Source organism: Stegostoma tigrinum, chromosome 8 (genome assembly GCF_030684315.1).
Source record: "Stegostoma tigrinum isolate sSteTig4 chromosome 8, sSteTig4.hap1, whole genome shotgun sequence".
Classification (NCBI taxonomy): domain Eukaryota; kingdom Metazoa; phylum Chordata; class Chondrichthyes; order Orectolobiformes; family Stegostomatidae; genus Stegostoma; species Stegostoma tigrinum.
Genome location: NC_081361.1, coordinates 100,963,015 through 100,985,671, shown reverse-complemented (window position 1 = coordinate 100,985,671; position 22,657 = coordinate 100,963,015). Strand labels below are relative to the sequence as shown.

At 46.1% G+C, this 22,657-nt stretch overlaps 1 protein-coding gene across 1 annotated transcript in view; it reads left to right on the top strand.

Annotated features, from left to right (window-relative positions):
- The window catches only part of rabggtb (Rab geranylgeranyltransferase subunit beta), a 55,979-nt gene that overhangs the window by 4,236 nt on the left and 29,086 nt on the right, over positions 1-22,657 (top strand). The window contains exons 2-3 of the mRNA XM_048539702.2: positions 10,757-10,864; positions 17,375-17,572. Coding sequence (XP_048395659.2) covers positions 10,757-10,864; positions 17,375-17,572 — 306 coding nt within the window. The remainder of the gene's footprint in view (positions 1-10,756; positions 10,865-17,374; positions 17,573-22,657) is intronic.

The following is a 22,657-nucleotide window of genomic DNA, read 5'->3' as shown; positions in this document are numbered from 1 at the left end:
TAATAGGCCAGGCCTGCGCCACATACAACAGTACCGAAAGCCCCTCGCACCTGACAACCAGGTTCTTACCTGTGATGGAGAGGGACCGGAGCGACCACCTGCCCAGCTTCTGCTTAAATTTGGCGATACGCTCCTCCCAAGTCTTAGTGCATGCCCCAGCTCCACCAAACCAAACACCCAGCACCTTCAGGTAGTCTGTCCTGACGGTGAAGGGGATGAAGGAGCGGTCGTCCCAGTTCCCAAAGAACATGACCTCGCTCTTACCCCTATTGACTTTGGCACCCGAGGCCAGTTCAAACTGGCCGCAGATGTCCAACAGCCTACTCACCGACCGACGATCGGTGCAGAAGACAGCGACATCATCCATGTACAGGGAGGTCTTGACCTGAAGGCCTCCGCTGCCTGGGATGGTCACGCCCTTCAGGCTCACGTCCTTCCTGATGGAGGCGGCGAAGGGTTCCACACAGCACACGAACAAGGCAGGAGAGAGCGGGCAGCCCTGCCTGACTCCAGATCTAACAGGAAAACTGTCTGATTCCCACCCGTTGATCGAGACTGCGCTAACGATGTTGACGTAGAGCAGCCGGATCCAATTGCGGATGCCCTCCCCGAACCCCAATTTGGAGAGGACGTCCCTCATGTAAGCATGAGAGACCCTGTCGAAGGCCTTCTCCTGGTCCAGGCTGACGAGGCAGGTGTCTACCCGCCTGTCCTGTACGTAGGCGATCGTATCCCTGATGAGCGCGAGGCTCTCGGCGATCTTCCTGCCCGGCACAGCACACGTTTGGTCAGGGTGAATCACTGACTCCAGGACAGACCTGACCCGGTTGGCAATGACCTTGGCCAGGATTTTGTAGTCCACGTTCAAAAGTGAAATGGGACGCCAATTCTTTATTTCTTCCCTCTCCCCCTTCCTCTTGTAAATGAGGGTGATGATGCCCTTCCTCATGGACTTGCACATTTCCCCTGCCCGAAGCGCACTATCGTACACCTCCAGCAGGTCCTGGCCGACCAGGCCCCACAGAGCAGAATACAGCTCGACCGGTAAGCCGTCGCTTCCGGGAGTCCTATTCCTCTGCAAGGACATGAGGGCTCTGGCCAGCTCGTCCAGGGATATCGGCCGGTCCAGCCACTCCCTCGTGCCGTCGTCTAAGACCTCCGTGATAGACGACAGGAACGACTCGAGGCCGTGCTGTCCGTGGGCTTCGTGTCGTACAGTCCGGCACAGAAGGATCTGCTGATCCTCAAAACGTCGGGCCGAGACGACGTCACCGAGCCGTCGTCCTCCTTCAGCCGGCTAAGCACAGAGCTCTCTTTGTGCACTTTCTGAAAGAAGAAACGCAAGCACGTCTCGTCCTGCTCCACGGAGCGGACCCTGGACTGGAAGATTATCCTGGAGGCCTCCGCGGCGAAGAGCGAGGCTTGCTGGCCCCTCACCTCACAGAGGTCCTCCGTGACATCGACCCCCATCAACTGCAGAAGGAGCAGGTTCTGCACCCTTTTCTGGAGTCGCGACAGCTTTCCCCGCCTCTCTCTTGCCTTCTGAACACCCTTGAGGACAAAGAACCTCTTGATGTTCTCCTTCACCGTCTCCCACCAGTCGCCTGGAGACTCAAAGAGGGGTTTCACGGTTCTCCAACCGGCGTACTCCCTCTTAAGCTCCTCGACGTTCTCTGGGGTCAACAGAGTCGTGTTGAGCTTCCACGTCCCCTTGCCGGCCGGCTGGTCGCCCTGTAAGTGACAGTCGGCCAACAGGAGGCAGTGGTCAGAGAAGAACACCGGCTCGACACCGGTGGATCTGACCGAGAACGTCCGTGACACAAACAGGAAGTCTATCCTTGAGCGGATAGACCCGTCTGGCCGCGACCAGGTGTACCTCTGCTGCGCTCCGTCTGCAGGGGTGCTGAAGACGTCGAGCAGCTTGGCGTCCTTCACCGTGCCCATCAGGAATCTGGACGTGACGTCCAGTTGAATCCCCCCACCCGCTGTCCCCACGCCGGATCTTCCATCTGCATCAATGATGCAGTTGAAGTCTCCGCCTAGGATGACCGGCCTGGACGTAGCCAGCAGGGGTGGAAGCCGCTGCAGGACGGCCAACCGCTCACTCCGTACCACTGGGGCGTACACGTTGATCAGCCTCAGGGGAGCGTCCCTGTAGGTGATGTCAGCCACTAGGAGGCGCCCCCCCCCACCACCTCCTGAACTTGAGAGATGGTGAAGTTGTGCCCCCGCAGCAGAATAGCCAGGCCCGAGGAGCGACAGTCGTTACCCCCCGACCAGATCGAAGGCCCACAGGTCCAGGCGCCGGACCATTTCCCGTACCTGCCGAGGTGCGGTATCCCGCACTCCTGCAGAAACAGGAGGTCCGCCTTGACGGTGGTCAGGTAGGCCAACGTGGACACACATCTCGCGGTTGACTTGACGCTGCGCACATTAATGCTCGCAATTCGTACCCCCATTGTGGGCAGTGACCGCAGTACCCTCCCCAGGTCCAAGGTCCAGCCCCTCCATCTGTCCCTTCATGCCCATTGCCCGGGCTAACTGCTGGACGCTCTCTGGGCTCAGGAAACCGTCCGTGCTGCCTTCCGGGTGGCATCACCCCATCAGCGGTGCGGAGGCAGGAGGGTCCGGCTCCGGGTCAGGCTGGGGACGTGCTGTTTCCTCCTTCCCGCCTGGAAGTTCCGGGGGGCCCTCCAGTGCTCCAGCGGCACTTGACTGGGTGTCGGAGTGAGCCTCAGGACGCCTCCCGTCACCTGGAAGCGGGGTGCTGCTTTCCTTCTCCCTCGAGACCTTTAACTTCTGCTTCGGGTGGGCCCTCTCCGAATCCTCCTAGTCAGAGGAGCTCTTATAGCCCCCCTGTAGCTGCCTCTTCCCACCTGATTGTTGCGGTTCCTGGGCCCGTCGACGCACCTTCCTCCTCGCTTTCCGGACTGTTGTCCACTCCCCTGGGTCGCCTGTCGCCGCCTCCATTGGCTCCGGGTTGTCGGGGGGGATCGGAGCCTGCAGGGGTGCTTTGCTGGCCTCGGGCCCATCCTGCAGGGCTGGGCCCTCCTGCACGACCTGGCCCTCCTGCACATTAGTGGGGTCCTTGCGCCTTTCTCTCCTCCAGGGGGGCTGGCCCCGCATTTCCCCTGCCGGCGACCTGGGCGTAGGTGGTACCCCGCCACGGGCATGCCCTATAGAAGTGGCCCGCTTCCCCGCAAAGGTTGCAGCTTCTCTCTCGTGGGCAATCCTTTGCAAGGTGTCCCTCCTCCCTGCAGATGGTGGCTTTGCAGTCGGCCGCCATGTGACCTGACCTACCACAGGCATGGCAGACTTTAGGTTGCCCTGCATAGGTCAGGTAGCCCCTGCTCCCGCCGATCGCGAAGCTGGACGGTGGGTGTGCGACATTCCCGTCTGCGCCCATCCTCAGCGTCACCTTGACCTGCCTCTTACTCGTCCAGATGCCAAAGGGGTCCACGATGTCAGTTAGGTCCCCTTCCACCTTCACATACCTTCCGAGAAAGGTCAGGACATCAACTGCTGGCACATGCGGGTTGTACATGTGTACAGTCACCATACGGCTCCTCTGTGCTGGCATCACAAACAGTGGGACAGCGGTCAATACAGAGAGGGGGCCCTCACCTCCTTTCTCCTTGAAAACCTCCAGGAAGCGCTCGCAAAGCTTGGCACTCCGGAAGGTCACGTCGTAAAAACCTCCTCCGGGGAAATCCTGCAGGCAGTAAATGTCCGCAGCAGCAAACCCACAACAGTCCAACAGGACCCTCTTCACGAAGAAGGTGCGGTCCACAGGTGCACCTTCATCCACCTTCTTTACAGAAACACGGATGGTGTTCCGGACCCCCTGACCTGGGGCACAAGCACTTGCCGCAGCCATCGTTGCAGGTTGGCTGCTCCCCTGAACCAGCGTTAGGCCGAAGCCAGCATTAAGATCCACTGGTCGCAAGGGTGCACAGCCAACCCGACGTCCTCCTTTCACCTCCAAGACAGCACTCTCCTCCTCTCGGTCCACAAGAGAGTGGGTCTTTATTGTGTTCAAGATGTAAGCTGGTTCACTGAGCTGTAAGGTTTGTTCCCAGACATTTCATCACCATTCTAGGTAACATCATCAATGAGCCTCCAACGAAGCACTGGTGTTATGTCCCGCTTTCTATTTATCTGGTTAGGTTTCCTTGGGTTGGTGATGTCATTTCCTGTGTTGATGTCATTTCCTGTTCTTTTTTCTCAGGGATGGTAGATTGGCTCCAAATCAGTGTGTTTGTTGATGGAGTTCTGGTTGGAATGCCATGCTTCTAGGAATTCTCGTGCGTGTCTCTGTTTGGCTTGTCCTAGGATGGGTGTGTTGACCCAATCAAAGTGGTGTCCTTCCTCATCTGTATGTAAGGATACGAGTGATAGTGGGTCATGTCGTTTTTTGGCTAGTTGATGTTCATGTAACTTTGATTGGGACAACACATCCATCCTAGGACAAGCCAAACAGAGACACGCACGAGAATTCCTAGAAGCATGGCATTCCAACCAGAACTCCATCAACAAACACATTGATTTGGAGCCAATCTACCATCTCCTGAGAAAAAGAACAGGAAATAACATCGCCAACACAGGAAATGACATCACCAACCCAAGGAAACCTAACCAGATAAATAGAAAGCGGGACATAACACCAGCGCTTCGTCAGAGGCTCACTGATGATGTTACCTAGAATGGTGACGAAACATCTGAAAACTAACCTTCCAGCTCAGCGAGCAAACTCACATCCAGAACCTCAACCTGAGCCACAAATCTTCTCAAAACTCGCTAACACACTGACTATTCAGTATGAATACCTACAGGTGGTGCTTATTTGTCATTGCAGCCCAATCCTTCAGGCAGATTTTTGAACGAGTAAAACTACACGGAGACCAGATGATTTGGCATGAATTGAGATTCACAGTGTCGGCATAAAGATAAGCAAGTCGAAGCTGACAAATAGGAAACCTTGCAGAATATCACAGATTGTCTGCAGGCTTAATCATGGTTAGGCTAATGCCGGCTTTTTGGATTTGATCCCCTTTGAACTTCAAAAAGGACTTGGATCAATTGGAGGCAGCAGAGCAGGTAACAAATGTGGGTAGGAATAAGAGGGGCAGACAAAGGGCATCATGTGCCCTGAGGTAAATAACATTGTTTATGTTGGTATGTGCTAGTCCCTTTCACTGCCCTCCCAGTTGCTATGATGCTAGTCTGTTTGCTTGTGTAATTTTTTAGGTGGTAAGTTACCTGATAGAGCCTCTATTACATTTTGCTTAACGACCAGCAGAATCATTCTTTTGACCGAGTTGTACAGACCATTTCGGAAGAAGCAGGTTTTACACAGAAAGACTAGTGATTTACACCGTACAGAAAATGCAGTATCTTCATGAACCAATTTCAAATCCTTTGTGATGTTGAATACCCTATTTGCACTTGGGGCTGGTAATATTCTGCTAAGAATTGGGGGTGACTTTAAGGTACAAGCAGGTCAAAGTCTTTTAAATTTGGGAAGGAGTTTACCAATCTGATTGGAACAGGCTGGAGGGGCAGTTTTTCATGTTCCCAGTCTGTGATGAGAAGGAATAGACAACAAATGTTGGTCCTTGCCAGCAACTCTCCTATCCAATGAACAAATAAAACAATATATGGAGACAGTAGGAACTGCAGATGCTGGAGAATCTGAGATTTACAAGGTGTAGAGCTGGATGTACGCAGCAGATCAAGCAGCATCGGAGGAGCAGGAAGGCTGACATTTTGGGCCTAGACCCCTCTAGGCCCGAAACGTCATCCTTCCTGTTCCTCTGATGCTGCTTGGCCTCCTGTGTTCATCCAGCTCAAAGAACAAAGTACACAGAAAATTACAGCACAGGAACAGGCCCTTCAGCCCTCCAAGCCTGTGCCGATCGAGATCCTCTGTCTAACCTGTCATCTATTTTCTAACGGTCTGTGTCCATTTGCTCCCTGCCCATCCATGTACCTGTCCAAATATATCTTAAAAGACGCTAACGTGTCTGTGTCTACCGTCTCTGCTGGCAACGCATTCCAGGCACCCACCACCCTCTGTGTAAAGAACTTTCCACGCATATCTCCCTTAAATTTTCCTCCCCTCACTTTGAACTCATGACCCCTAGTAATTGAGTCCCCCACTGTGGGGGAAAACGCTTCTTGCTATCCACCCTGTCTATACCCCTCATGATTTTGTAGACCTCAATCAGGTCCCCCCTCAATCTCTGTCTTTCTAATGAAAATAATCCTAACCTACTCAACCTCTCTTCATAGCTAGCACCCTCCATACCAGGCAACATCCTGGTGAACTTACTCTGCACCCTCTCCAAAGCATCCACATCCTTTTGGTAATGTGGTGACCAGAACTGTACACAGTACTCTAAATGTGGCTGAACCTCCACACCTTGTTAAAAACAAAATATGGTACTCATTCCCATGGGAAGTGCTAGAAGGGGAATAATGTCAGTACATTTAGGGGGAAGCTGAGTAAGCATCAGAGAGAGAAGGATAGGCTAATCATGAAGGTTAGGAAGTTTCTGATGAGAATGTATGCTAGCATGGTCATTTAACTCAGTTGGTTCTATACTAGGAGTTCTGTGCAAGTCTAAAGTTAAAGACCACTTCAAGAAGCTAATTACAGAATCCAGGCTTGCACTACTCAAATAACAAGGTGTGGAGCTGGACGTACACAGCAGGCCAAGGAGCATCTTAGGAGCAGGAAAGCAGATGTTTTGGGCTTAGACCCTTCATCAGAAATGGGGGAGGAGAAGAAGGCTCTGAAATAAAAAGGTAAAGAGAGGGAGACGGATCGAATATGGATAGAGGAGAAGATAGGTGGAGAGGAGACAGACAGGTGTAAGAGGCGTGGATGGAGCCAGTAAAGGTGAGTGTAGGTGGGGAGGTAGGGAGGAGATAGGTCAGTCCAGGGAGTACAGACAGGTCAAGGGGGCGGGATGAGGTTACTATGTAGGAAGTGGGGTGCGACTTGAGGTGGGACGAGGGGATAGATGAGAGGAAGAACGGGTTAGGGAGGCGAGGAAGAGCTGGGCTGGTTTTGGGACGTGGGGGTGGAGGTTAGATTTTGAAGCTTGTGAAATCCACATTGATACCATTGGGCTGCAGGGTTCCCAAGTGGAATATGAGGTGCTGTTCCTGAAACCTTTGGGTGGCATTGTTGTGGCACTGCAGGATGCCCAGGGTGGACATGTCGTCTAAGGAATGGGAGGGGGAGTTGAAATGGTTCGCGACTGGGAGGTGCAGTTGTTTATTGCGAATCTGCGGGCCAATCGTATCAATGTGGATTTCGCAAGCTTCAAAATCTCATCTCTCCCGTCCCCTCCTCCCAAAGCATCCCAAAACCAGACCAGCTTGTCCCCGCCTCCCTAACCTGTTTTTCCGCTCACCTATTCCCCCCCCCCACCTCAAGCCGCACCCACACCTCCTACCTACTGTCCCCATTCTGCTCCCTTGACCTATCTGTCCTCCTTGGACTGACCTATCTCCTTCCTAGATCCCCACCTACACTTACCTCCACAGGCTCCATCCCCACCTCTTTGACTTGTCTGTCTCCTCTTCATCTGTCTTCTCCTCTATCCATCTTCAATGCACTTCCCTCTCTCTCTCTCCCTATTTATTTCAGGACCCTCTCCCCGTTCCCCTATTTCTGATGAAGGGTCTATGCCCTAAACGTCAGCCTTCCTGCTCCTAAGATGCTGCTTGGCCTGCTGTGTTCATCCAGCTCCACACCATGTTATCTTGGATTGGCCATCATCTTCACTTACTATTATCTCTGCACTACTCAAATTGCTTTTTATAGTTGAGGCATTAAACTATTAAACTGATTAACAGCTTTGATTATAAGGTTTGCTTCCTTGTCCCTGTCTCCTCCTTTGGTGGGAACAGTTTAATTGATTTCCTTTCAAAATCCCCATTCAAGCCATTGAAATTTCTGGATTGAGTGGGGCTACAAATTTAGCTTAAAAATTAGTGGTACGTGGGTGGGTTTGACCGGGAGGGAAATTTCTGAGGAAGCAGATGTTTCGGTAAGCACATTGCGGATCTTTCCTTTGTATTGTCTGTGTGCCAGCTGCTTAAACACACGTTCTGTTTGTATAAAGCCAGTAAATACAGATTGGATTCGAGAGGTGAATTGTGTAACAGCACGATATTTACAATAGAGCAAACTGTTTGACTTTAATTTCATTCCAGCTTTGCAGGAGAGGACAAGTTGTGGCAAATGTGGAACTGTAAGTCATTGCACCATCCTGGACCAGATATAAAGTCTCTGCAGTCACTTTAGCTCATGTTAACAGGGAAACAAAGAAGATTGGAGCAGGGGGAGGCCATTTGGCCCTTCAAGCCTGCTCCACCATTCATCATGATCATGGCTGATTGTCCAACTCAGTAGCCGAATCTTGCTTTCGCCCCATAACCTTCGATTCCCATTTGCCCCAAGTGTTATATCTAGTTGCCTTTTGAATACATTCAATGTTTTAGCATCAACTGCTTCTTGAAATGAATTTCACAGGATCACTGCTGTTTGGGTGAAGAAATGTCTCCTCATCTCCCTTCTAAATAGTCTACCCCAAATTCTCAAACCGTGTTCCCTGATTCTGAACACACCCACCATTGAGAACATCCTCCCTGCATCTACCCTGTTCAGCCCTGTTAGAATTTTATAAATCTCTATGACATCCCCCCTCATTCATCTGAACTCCAGCAAAAACAATCTCAACTTAATCAAGCATTCCTCATACGTCAGACGTGCCATTCCTGGAATTTGCCTGGTAAACTTTGGCTGCATTCCCAAGTGAGCAAGCACATCTTTTCTCAGAAAAGGAGACCAAAACTGCACAGAATATTCTGGGTGTGGTCTGACCAAGGCCCTGTATAACTGCAGGAACACATCCATGCTCCCGCACTCAAAATCTCGCACAATGAAGGTCAACATACCATTTGTCGTCTTTACCGCCTGCAGCACCTACATGCTTACTTTGAGTGACTCGTGCTCAAGGACACCCAGGTGCCACTGCACACTCCCTCTCACAATTTACAGCCATTCAGATAGTAATCTGCCTCTTGTTTTTGCTTGCAAAGTGAATAACCTCACATTTATCCAAATTGCACTGCATCTGCTATTGATTTGTCTACTCATCCAACCTGTCGAGATCATGCTGAAAGATCTCTGCATCCTTGTCACAGTTGACCTTCCCACCCAACTGGATGTGATCTGCAAACTTGGAGATGTTACATTTTGTTCCTCCAAACCATTAATATATATTGTGAGTATCTGGGGTCCTGTCACTACTCCCTGTGGCATCCCACTAGTTACTGCCCACCAATTTGAAAAGGACCCATTAATTCCTACTCATTGTTTCCCCTCTGCCCACAAGTTTCCTATCCATCTCAACACAGTCCTCAATCGCACGTGCCTTAATTGTGCATATTAATCTCTTACGTAGGACTTTGCCAAATGCTTTCTGAAAGTCCAAATATATTACATTGACTGGCTCCTGCTTCTCAACTCTACTAGTTATGTTCTCACAACTTGTCAAGTGTGTTTCCTCTTCATAAATCCACGCTGACTCTGTCTCATCCTGCCACTGCTTTCTAAATGCTCTGCTATAAAATCCTTGACAGTGGATTTGAGAATTTTCCTCACTACCAATGTTAGGCTCGCCAGTCAATAATTCCCTGTTTTCTCTCTACGTCTCTTTTTGAATATTGGAGTGAAATTAGCTAACCTGCAATCTGCAGGGGCTGTTCTAGAGTCTATAGAATCCTGGAAGATGATTACCAATGCATCCACTTTTTCTAGAGCTATTTCCTTAAGTATTCTGGGATGTAGAGTGTCAGGCCCTACGGATTTATTGGCATTCAACTCCAACAATTTTCCCAGCACCATTTCTGAACTAATTTTGATCTCCTCAGCTCTCCCCTCTCACTAAATCTTGCTGCCTCCAACAATTCTGGTATCTGATTTGTGTTCTCTTTTGTGAAGATAGAACCAATGTGCCATCATCCTCCGACACTTCCGCCATTTACAATCCGACCCCACCACCCAAGACATTTTTCCATCCCCTCCCCTGTCTGCTTTCCGGAGAGACCACTCTCTCCGCGACTCCCTTGTTCGCTCCACACTGCCCTCCAACCCCACCACACCCGGCACCTTCCCCTGCAACCGCAGGAAATGCTACACTTGTCCCCACACCTCCTCCCTCACCCCTATCCCAGGCCCCAAGATGACATTCCACATTAAGCAGAGGTTCACCTGCACATCTGCCAATGTGGTATACTGCATCCACTGTACCCGGTGCGGCTACCTCTACATTAGGGAAACCAAGCGGAGGCTTGGGGACCGCTTTGCAGAACACCTAAGACTGCTCGACCAATGTATTTATTCAGTTCCTTAGCCATTTCTTTGTCTCCTATTATATATTACCCTATTTCTGTCTGTCAAGGACCTACATTTGTCTTCACGAATCTCTTTCTCTTCACGTTCCTGTAGAAACTCTTAGCCTCAGTCTTTGTTCCCTTCAAGCTTACTGTGATACTCTATTTTACCATTCCTAATCAATCCTTTGGTCCTTCGTTGCTGAATTCTAAACTGCTCCCAATCCTCAGATTTATTTTTTTCTTGTTACCCAGGCTTCATTTTTTTAGGTGCTGTGTGGCCTAATGTGTGCGCATTGTAGTATTTTATTGTCTTTACACCCTGGTTAATTTATTTATTTCACAGGGCACTCCAGTGAAAGATGTGGTTCTCAAAGCTGATGCTCCCACTGTTCTGTTACTGGATAAACATTCTGACTACATCGCCTCATATGGAGCAAAGAAGGATGATTATGTAGGTACAAAAATGTCCTTTTAGACCATGGAAATATCCTTTAGGATTGGGGGAAGCCATTCAGGTCTTCCAACCTATGCTGTCTCAATTAAGTTATGTTTGGTTGCTTCATCTACTTTAGTGTTATTGATTCAAGTCCTGGAATTCCCTCCCTAATTGCATTGTGTATCCATCTATAGCACTTGGACTGCAGTGGTTCAAAAGGCAGCTCGCAGCCATCTTTCAAGGGGTAACTAGGGTCGAGGCAATAAATGCTGGCCAAGCCAGTGATGCCCACTTCCCTGGACTGAAATAAAACATTTGCTTCTTGACCTTCTGCGTCAGCATTTTCACAATTTCAGCTTTTCAGCCTATATTGCAATCGTTTGCTTTTGTAAAAAAAAATCTCTCCTCAGTTTTGGAATTTTAGGTCCAATGAGATTTTCAGTCAGCTAAGTATTAAATCAGGACACTGTGGAGAGCTGCTCTGCTTATTTGTGCGGTGGGATCTCTTGTACCCGTTTGATAGGGCTGACCCAGCCTTGGCTTAATGTCTCATCACAATGACAGCATCTTTGACAAGGAAGTACACATTTGTACGTGATGAATGCTTCTATGAGTACAGATCATCTAACAATGCAGTGCTGCCTCTCTGACAGCACAGCATTCCTTCAGTATTTCCTCTTTAACAGTGCAGCATTCCTTCAGTGCTGATCTCCAATTCTATGGCATATCCTCAGGTCTGACCCTGTCAGCGCTGACCCTCCGGCATTCTGTCCGTACTGGCCCTGATTGTGTGCATGTTGTAGTATTTTATTGTATTTACATTCCTGGTTAACTTGTTTATTTCGCAGGTCACCCTGTGTGGTGCTTATAGAGTAATACAGCACGGAAACAGAGCCTTCGACCCAATTCCTCCATGTCAACTAGGTTTCCTAAACTGAACGAGTACCATGTGCCTGCATGTGGCCCATATCTCTAAATCGTTCTTATCCATGTATGTGTCCAAATGGTTTTTTAATGCTGTAATTGTATTTGCCTCTACCTTTGACAGTTTGTTCCATGTATGCATAACTCTGTGGTAAAAGTTAGTTCTTAGGTCCCTTTTAAATCTCTCTCCTCTCAACTTCAACCTATGTTCTTTAGTTTTGGATTCCCCAATCCTGGAGAAAAGACCTTGACTATCCACCTTATCTTTGCTCCTCATGATTTTATAAACCTCTATAAGGTCACCTCTCAGCTTCCTATGCTTCAAGAAGCAAAAAAAGTCCCATCCTATCTAGCCTCTCCATAAAACTCAAACCTTCCAGTCTCGATAATGTCCTTGTAAATTTTGTTGCACCCTTTCCAGAATAATAATAATAATCTTCCTGTAGCAGGATAATCAGAATTGTACGTAGTACTCCAAATGTGGCCTTGCCAATGTCTTGTATAGCTGTAACATGTCATTGCAACTCCTGTACTCAATGCAGTGACCAACGAAGGCAAGCATGCCAAATGCCGCCTTCACCACACACCCCACTCCTCACCCCCATCTACCTGTGACTTCACCTTCAAGGAACTATGTACCCGCATCCCTTGATCTTTCTGTTCAACATTACTCCCCCAGATCCTGCTATTAACCTTGTAAGTCCTCCCCAGGTTTGTGTTACCAAAACGCAACACCTTGTGTTTATCTAAATTAAGCTGCTTTTGTACTAGTCCTCTGACAGTGCTGTTCCCTATCATTGCAGGACAGGAGCAGCTGCTTTGGATAAGTCTGGTGTGGGACTTGAACATACTATCTCTTGCTTAACTGTAAAAAGGGCTATGATTTAAATGGTAAAAAAATTGCAACATGCTGCGGTGCAGAGGGACCTGGGTCTCCTTGTCCATGAATTGCAGAAGGTTGGATTGCAGGTGCAACAGGTAATTAAGAAAGCAAATGGAATATTGCCAGAGGGATGGAGTTAAAAAGCAGGGAGGTCATGTTGCAGCTGTATAGGGTGCTGGTGAGACCACGTCTGGAGTACTGCGTGCAGTTTTGGTCTCCGTATTTGAGAAACGATGTACTGGCACTGGAGGGGATGCAGAGATTCACTAGGTTGATTCCAGAGATGAGAGTGGTGACTTATGAGAAGAGACTGAATAGACTGGGATTGTATTCGTTGGAATTTAGAAAAATGAGGGTGAGAATCTTATAGAAACATAAAATTATGAAAGGAATAATTAGGATAGAAGCAGGGAGGATGTTTCCACTGGTGGGTGAAACTAGAGCAATAGGGCATAGCCTCAAAATAAGGGAGAGCAGATTTCAGACTGAATTGAGGAGGAACGTCTGCACTCAAAGCATTGTGAATCTTTGTAATTCTCTGCCCGATGAAGTAGTTTAGGCCTCCTCATTGAATATTCTGAAAGCTAATATAGGTCACTTTTTGAACAGCAAAAGACTGGCACAGTGGTTAGTACTGCTGCCTCATTGCACCAGGGACCCGGGTTTGACCCCAGCCTTGGTTGACTTTCTGTGTGGAGTTTGCATGTTCTCCCCATGTCTGTATGGGTTTCCTCCTACAGTCCAAAGATGGGTGGTTAGGTGGATTGGCCATGCTAAATTGCTCATAGTGTCTAGGGTGGGAAGCACAGATACAGAGTAGGGGGTGGGATGCTCTTGGGAGGGCCAGTGTAGACTCGATGGGCTGAATGGCCTGCTTCCACACTGTAGGGATTTTATGATGATTCAATGATGATTCAATGATGAATTAAGGATTATGGCGAGAGGGTGGATAAGTGGAGCAGAGGCCACAAAAAGACCAGCCATGACCCTACTGATTGGCGGCGTGGGCTCGAAAGGCCACATGGCCCACTCCTGCTCCTGGTTCTCATGCTCTTATGTTCTCATCTGTGAGACAGCGATGGCTGGTGCTTTGATGACTACAAACTGATCTCATTGTTCCAAGTAAACCCATTTTAAAAAACAAATCTTTTGTCACTTAACCACTCGGCACATCTTGGACGTGACATCTGCTTGCTGTCAAATTGCCGGCGGTTATTTTGATATTTTCCTTATTTAGTTACTTGGAGGACTTTGAGCAAGATTCATGGTCCTGTTCCTCTCAGCTATTATTCATTTGTTGGTCATTTGTTCTACTTCAGTCTTAATTGACAAATAACCATTGAAATTTGTTGCACATTTAACATCGTGCATCATCCCAAGGCATTTCACATAGCATTATTGGACAGAGTTTGAATACAACAAAGGATTTTTCATTTAATTTCTGAGGGATTTTTTGTAGCCACAAGTCATCCTAAATTATCTTGTAATCAATTCAATACTTGTACAGCGTCTTCACTGTTAGAATGTTAGAAACCATGTCAGAATTAGGGACTTAACAAACAAACGATTTAAAAAATGATCAAAGTGGAAGTTGTAAACACTTTGTGAATTGTCTTGTGGTGATCTGCTATTTTAAAAGTGGTACATAATGCAAGTTCTTGGGTGTTTTCTTTGAAGTGAGAATGCAAATTCCATTAACTGTCTCAAAGATACGTGCTGTGTAGAACATGTGCTGCTACTGATGACTGTCATCTTGATGCCTTGAGAGATGAATCATGATGCTAACTACTGGTTCAATGACTGAATAAACCACAATGGTTTTTGAACTCGGTTAATCGTAAGGTTTGACTTTGAGCTCAGCACTTTTAGACCTTAGGCTGTCTTATCCCACAGCCTATTTTGTTTCCTTTACTTTGCATGTTTTGGTTTTCTAGCAGAGTTTTGTCTTCAGTCAGCAGCCCATCAGTTAGAGGTACATACTTTATTTCTTCGTTTTATTTCTTTCCTTTGGTCCTGTAGGTTCACACAGTGCAGAAAAGGCCCTTCGTCCATCAGGCCTGAGCCTACATAACTACCACTAAACTGTGCTAATCTGAATTTCTTGCACTTGTCTCACACCCTTGAATGTTATGATGATTGAAGTACTCATCCAGATTTTTCTGAATCTTGTAAATTTTCCAGCCTATGCTACCTTCCAAGCAGTGCATTCCAGATTTCCAACACCAGCTGAGTGAAAAAGATTTTTTCCTGAATCTCCTGCCCCTGACTCTCTAACTGTGCTCCCTTGTGATTGACCCATCAAACAAGGGGAACAGCCATTCTCTATTTACTGTGGCCATACCCCTCATATTCTTTATTCACTTACATATTCAATCATGTCCTCAGTCTTCTCTGCTGTAAAGAAAACAAGATCAGAAATCACGCAACATCAGGTTATATTCCAACAGGTTTATTTGAAAACGCAAGCTTTCGGATTCTCACTCCTCCTTCAGAGAGGTGAGTATCAGACACAAAATTTATAGATAAAAGATCAAAGGGTCACACCACTGATGTGGATGTATTAAACAAACTTAAGATGCTTTTTTAAAAATTAATTAATGGGACAAGGACATTGCTGGCTTGGCAGCATTTATTGCCCACCCCTAATTGCCCAGAGGCCAGTTAAGAGTCAACCATATTGCTGTGGGTCAGGAGTCGCATGTAGGCTAGTCCAGGTAAGGATGGCAGTTTCCTTCCCTCAAGGACATTAGTGAACCAGATGGGTTTTTCTGTCAATTTATAATGGATTCACGGTCATCATTAGATTCTTGATTCCAGATATTTATCAAATTCACATTCCACCATCTGCCGTGGCGGGTTTCAAAGCTGGGTCCCCAGAACATTGGCTGGGTCTCTGGAGTAATAGTCCAGTGATAATATCATCAGGCCATTGCCTCCCCACTGTTAAATGCTGTTAGATCTTTAATCGGTTAGAAGGTTTTGATTGATTAATATGTAAATGCCTAATCAATTAAGCTTGTGATCTCAAATATACCTATTGGATTATAACCTGATGATGTGTGATTTCTGACCTTGTCCACCCCAGTCCAACACCAGCACCTCCACGTCTAAAGAAAACAATCCAAGCCTCGCTCGTCTCTCATTTATAGCTCAATTCCTCCATCCCAGGCAACATTCTGGTGAACAAAAACAAAATTACTGGAAAAGTTCAGCAGGTCTGGCAGCATCTGTGAAGAAAAAAAATCAGTTAATGTTCAGGTGACCCTTCCTCAGAACATTCTGATGAACCTTCTGTGTACCCCCGCTAGTGCTATCACGTTCTTCCTGCAGTTAGATGGCAAGACGCCGTGTACAACTCCAACTTTACCTCCTTGCTCTTACACTCCATACAATGGCTGATGAAAGCAAGTGTCCCATATGCTTTCTTAACTATCCGGTTCACATGCTCTGCTGACTTCAGGGATCTGTGAATAATTACCCCAAGATCTCTTTCTTCTTCTGAGCTACCCAGTGACCTGCCATTCATTAAATACTATCTCATCTTGTTTCTTCTTCCAAAGTGCATTACCTCACACTTATCAGTTAAATACCATCTGCTACTGCTGTGCCCATCTGTAAGACTAACCCTTTTGTCATTTAATCTTTCCTGGCTTGTGTTTGACCACAGATGACCTCTTTGCGCACGCCATGCATGCACATACACACACACAGCGCAGTCTGTTCGATCTCTAACTGGTCCTAATTCTGATGAAGAATTGTTGACCTGAACTGACGCGTCTCACAGTTGATGCCTGACATGCACATTGCTAATGTTCTCTGTTTGTACCTCAGAGTTTAAGCACCCAAAGTACTGGATCCTGCTTTTCAACATTATCTGTTCATTCCCAGAAATTCCAGAACCGATACAAGTGTGTTGGAATCTTCAATCTGTGAATTGATTTGATATACAAAAGGAAATGGCTTGTGTTTAATCTGTGACCTCTAATATCTAGAAGGATAAGGTTCCACCTCCCAAATTCCCCTTAAAAGTCAGAATGTGTTGCCAATTTAAAACTCCTATCAGTTGTTCCTTAAGTGTTGATGGCTCAAACTGCAGGAATGCCACACCTTCTAACGATTAGGAAACCTCTTCCCTATATTAACTGCAGCAGTTCAAGTAGAAAGCAACAGGAATTTATTCTAGGCAATAAATGCCAGCTGCTTCAGTGAATGGTCTAATAAAATTACACCTTTGTATTGGACTTATAATGAAGTCACTTGGTTAAATCAAAATGATCTTTTGTCACATGGAATTCAGACTCGCGGTGATCATTGTTGAGTGTCACTAATACCCATCTGGTTCACTGATGTCCTTTAGGTAGGAAAATCTTCCATCTTCACTGTGTCTGGCCTATGTATGACTTCAGATCCATATCAAAGTGCTTGACTCTTAATTGCCCTCTGAAATGGCCTACTAGGCCACTGTTTCAAGAGCAATTAGGGGTGAGCAATAAGCACTGCCCAGCCAGCAACAGCCATGTCACATAAGTGAATAGAATAACACAGTAAATCAATCTTTGCTGATGTAATTCTTTTATCACTTTATACCGCAATGGAACTTGCCATTAGAAAATCTGCTCGAGGCATATTTCATTTTTGCTTTCTGTGGATTAACTTGGTGTCTAATGCTACTGAGTTTGCAGATTAACTATGGATGTTCTTTCTGGTTTTACTTTTAGGAATACTGCATGTCAGAATATTTGAGGATGAGTGGAATCTATTGGGGGCTGACTGTTATGGATTTAATGGGGCAACTACAGCGTATGAACAAAGAGGAAATCCTACAGTTTGTCAAATCGTGTCAGCATGACTGTGGGGGAGTCGGAGCTAGTATTGGCCATGATCCACACCTCCTTTACACACTAAGTGCTGTGCAGGTAAGCCTGTTAGCTATTTTGTCAATTTGTAAGTGATCTCAAGTAGTTGCTTAAGTGTCACTTGTACTGACCAAACAGGCAGTCACTAAATCCATAACTCTTACTTGCAGTAGAGCAGAATTGTAGCAGTCTTTGTGACTTTTTCCATGCTGCGTCATTAATCAAATTGAGAAAAATGTTATGATTTACTATTTAAACAAAATAAAGTTAGTTTTCAGACGTTTCGTCACCATTCTAGGTAACATCATCAGTGAGCCTCCGATGAAGCGCTGGTGTTATGTCCCGCTTTCTATTTATCTGTTTAGGTTTCCTTGGGTTTCAGACGAAACATCTGAAAACTAACCTTCCAGCTCAGCGAGCAAACTCACATCCAGAAACTCAACCTGAGCTACAAATCTTCTCAAAACTCGCAAACAAAATTAAAGCAACGTGGTTCTTTGTGCTATTTCCTTATAGATATAAACAGGCCATTCAGCGCAATTGATTTAAACTAGAGTTGATAGATAGCATAAGCTTCCTTTCACAGAAACACAGAAAATAGAAGCAGGATAGGCCATTCAGCCATTCATGCCTGCTCAGCCATGGATGATCATCTGACTCTGTACTCTGTTCCCACTTTGTCTCCATACCCTTTGATTCCTATAGCCCTCAGAATTATATCTGACTCCTAAATGAAAACATTCACTGTTTTGATCTCAACTGCTTTCTGTGTTTGGGAGCTCCACTGAGTGAAGAAATTTTTTCCGCTCTCGGCATTCACTGCTTTCACTGCTCCAGAGTATTGGGTTAACATGCTGGTCTAAAACATAGTGGTGCAGTAATGATGAGACATCACCTGAAGAGGAGGAGGAGGAATGCTAGATAGATCTTAGAAAAGGAGATGCTTTCAGCATGTATAGAATTCTGTATATGTGCAACAAATAAATAGTCTGGTTATAATGAGCACGAATTGCAGAAGAGTGTTTGATGTAGAGGGGCAATCATTAGATTCTGTTTGAGACGGTTATTGCCTGGCACTGTATGGCACCTGTGTTATTTGCCACTTATTAACCCAAATCTGGATGTTTCCCAGGACTTGCTACATGTGGACATAAACTACTTTAGTAACTGAGGAATTGGGAATGGTGCTGAACATTGTGTAGTTAATCATTGAGCATCCCATGACTGATGCTGTGATGGATGAAAGGCCATTAATGAAATAGCTGAAGATGGTTGAACAAATTCTTCTTTATCTTACCTCTAAATAGCTTGCCCTTTTTTGTTCCTGAGACTGACACAAGCCTCGGGAAACCACCTTCCTGCATCTACCCTGTTGATGCTTTTAAGAATTTTGACAAATGCCAATGAAATCACTTTATGCCTCTGAACTCTAGAGAATACATGCCCTGTCTCCTCCAAGGAAGTTTCATTATTCCAGGAATTAATGTGATTCACTCCCTCTATGGTAGGATATCATTCTTTGGGTATCAAACTTTTATGCTGGGTAGGATTCTGTTTCTTTTAAATTGACCCCCGAGGAAGACACTCACTCTTTCTGGACCCAGGATGATTAAAATCTTCTGTAAGCAGCAGCATACTTATAGAGTGTGGTCGGAATTTGGGCAGTGGTTAAAGTGAATAGCAAAGATACATTTCCAGGGAAGAGAAATTTGAGGAAGAAAAGGATGGAAGAATGTACAGATGGCGTGAGCCAAGAAGGGTGACCATGAGTACCAGCACGGAGCAGATGGATTGAATGATTAGCTTCTGTCCTGTAATTAATGTGGAATTTTTTGGATGTTTTGTGAGCTGGTTCCTTATGGGCCCTGCATCAGATCTCTCCATGCCTAGGGGGACCTTCCATTTGTACCTGAATTGCATGTTCAGGAGAAGTCATTCACCCCCTCAAATATATTCTGATATTCATTGGATGATGACTGACTTATATCTGAGATATAACGTTAAAAAAAAACCATTCCATAGCAAAAATCCGTCAGAATTTGGAAATTTAGAACTGATGGCTTATTTCCTGCTCCCCAAGACACACACACACTTACACTTGCACGCACTCACCTATCTCTTCAGGCTCAACATTGAATTCCACTGCTCTTTGTGTGACATGCCCCTGGCTGGTTTGGCTTGGATGTTTAGGCCATGTCATTATTTGAAACTCTTTCCACCAAATGGAATAACCTGTGCGTCCTTGCGCAATCATAGAACATGGAACTGTACAGCATAGGAGCAGGCCCTTTGGCCCACTATATTGTGCCAGACATGATGTCAAATTAAACTAATCCCTTCTGCCTGCCCTTGATCCATATCCCTCCATTCCTTGCATTTTCATGTACTTATCTGAAGTCTTGTAAATGCCCCTATTGTATTAGCCTCCATCAGTATCTCTAACAGCATGTTGCTGTTTCCTAACACTGTGTTTAAAAAAAAACTTGTCCGTCACATCTCCTTTGAACTTTATCCCTCTCATGCCCATTACAGGGCTTTACAGCCTGCAGAGTAAGCACCCAGATTTTCCGATTTCTGTGGAATGAAGTTGGCTTCCAGTGAAGGTCCTGGACAACTAAAAGCTGCTGAGCCAATGTGGTATACAATGTGTGATTGAATGCTTAAAAAATGAGGCAAAAAAGTGTTAAATTATCATATTGAAATATAGCCCATGATTATTGCTTGTTCTCTGAGTAAAATCCTGAGAATGCTGGAAAACATCATTGATAACCTGTTTTATGACTCACCCCTCTAGTGACTGAGTATAGCAGGTTACTTATTATGTGGAGCAGGTTGAGTAAAAGAAACTAAAGTTTAATAACTAAACTGGCAAAACAAGATTCTTCAGTCCTCTGAACCACAATAGAGTGTTGCAGGTTTCATCCAATGATCATTGTTGTAATTGGTAGAGAGATTGTGAGATAATGATAATGCTTGAGGATTGATATGGTGCAGAGGCGGCTATTCGGCCCATTGTGTCTCCATTGATTCTATCTCCTGTTTTTCCCTGTAACCCTGTGCACCATTTCTGTACAAATATTCATCCATTGACTTCTTGAATGTGTTGATTGAACCTGCTTCTCCATATTTCCAGACCCTGCATTTCATAGCCTAACTACTGACTGTGTGAGAAAGATTTTTCTCATATTACTCTTGCTTCACCAACACGTCATTTTAAGTCTGTGTCCTCTTGTTTTTGTTTCTTTTGAGGCACAGGTAGAATTAATGGTGATTGTCTTTTCCCTAGGATGGGGAATTTCAAGACTAAGGGGCACATTTTTAAGGTGAGAAGAAAGATTTTAAAAAGACGTAAGAGGCATATTTTTTACACACAGGGTGGTGCATGTGTGGAATGAACTTCCTGAGGAAGTGGTGAATGTGGGTACAATTACAACATTTAAAAGATGTTTGGATAAGTACATGGATAGGAAAGGTTTGGAGGAACATGGGTCAGGAGCTGGCAGGTGGCACTAGCTTATTTTGGAATTATGTTCAGTATGGACTGGTCGAGTCTGTTACCGTGCTCCGTGAACAGTAGCAGCATTCCCCTATGTGCTGCCTTCCCGCGTGTGATCTTGGAAACTTCTTTCAGTGGCTTTCTGTCCATGAAGCCAGTCCCAACTTCTTCAATCTAGCCTCATCACTGAAGTTTCTTTTTCCTGGAACCATTCTTGGAAATTTCTTCTACCCTCTTCCAAATCAACTGACATCTTCCTTATAATGTGGTATCCACAACTGTATACAGTACTCCAGATGAGGGGTAAGAAGTGTCTAGTGCAGACACAAGGGGAGGTGATGGCCGAGTGGTATTATTGCTTATTTGGTAACCTAGAGAATTCAGGAAATGTTCAGGGGATAGAACGTAGAACAATACAGCGCAGAACAGGCCCTTCGGCCCTCGATATTGTGCCAACCTGTGAACTAATCTAAGCCCCTCCCCCTATACTATCCCATCATCATCCATATGCTTATCTAAGGACTGTTTAAATGCCCCTAATGTGGCTGAGTCAACTACATTGGCAGGCAGGGCGTTCCACACCCTTACCACTCTCTGAATAAAGAACCTGCCTCTGACATATGTCTTAAATCTATCACCCCTCAATTTGTAGCAATGCCCCCTTATACAAGCTGAAGTCATCACCCTTGGAACAAAACTCTCACTGTTCACCCTATCTAATCCTCTGATCATCTTGTATGTCTCTATTAAATCCCCTGTTAGCCTCCTCAGCTCCAATGAAAACAGACCTAAGTCCCTCAGCCTTCCTTCATAGGGCCTGCACTCCAGACCAGGCAACATCCTGGTAAATCTCCTCTGTGACCTAATGGGGGGACCAGAACTGCATGCAGTATTCCAAATGAAGCCGCACTAGCGTTTTGTACAGTTGCAGCATGACATCACAGCTCCGGAACTCAATCCCTCTACCAATAAAACCTAACACACCACAAGCCTTTTTAACAGCACTATTAACCAAGGTGGCAACTTTCAGGGATCTATGTACGTGGACAACAAGATCCCTCTGCACATCCACACTACCAAGAATTTTTCCATTGACCCAGTATTCTGCCTTCCTATTATTCTTCCCAAAGTGAATCACCTCACATTTATCCGCATTGATCTCCATTTACCACCTTTCAGCTCAATTCTGTAGTTTATCCAAGTCTCCCTGCAACCTGAAACATTCCTCCACACTGTCCGCCACTCCACCGACTTTAGTGTCATCTGCAAACTTACTAACCTATCCACCTATGCCTGCGTCCAAGTCATTTATAAAAATGACAAACAGTGGTGGTCCCAAAACAGATCCTTGAGGCACACCACTAGTAACTGGGCTCCAGGCTGAATATTTTCCATCAACCACTACTCGTTACCTTCTTACAGAAAGCCAGTTTCTGATCCAAACTGCTAAATCTCCCTCATTCCCGTGCCTCTGTATTTTCTCCAATAGCCTACCAGGTGGAACCTTATCAAAGGCTCTACCGACGTCCATGTACACCACATCACCTGCCCTTCCCTCATCCACGTGCTTGGTCACCTTCTCAAAAAATTCAATGAGGTTTGTGAGACACAGCCTGCCCTTAACGAATCCATTGCTGACTATCTCTAAT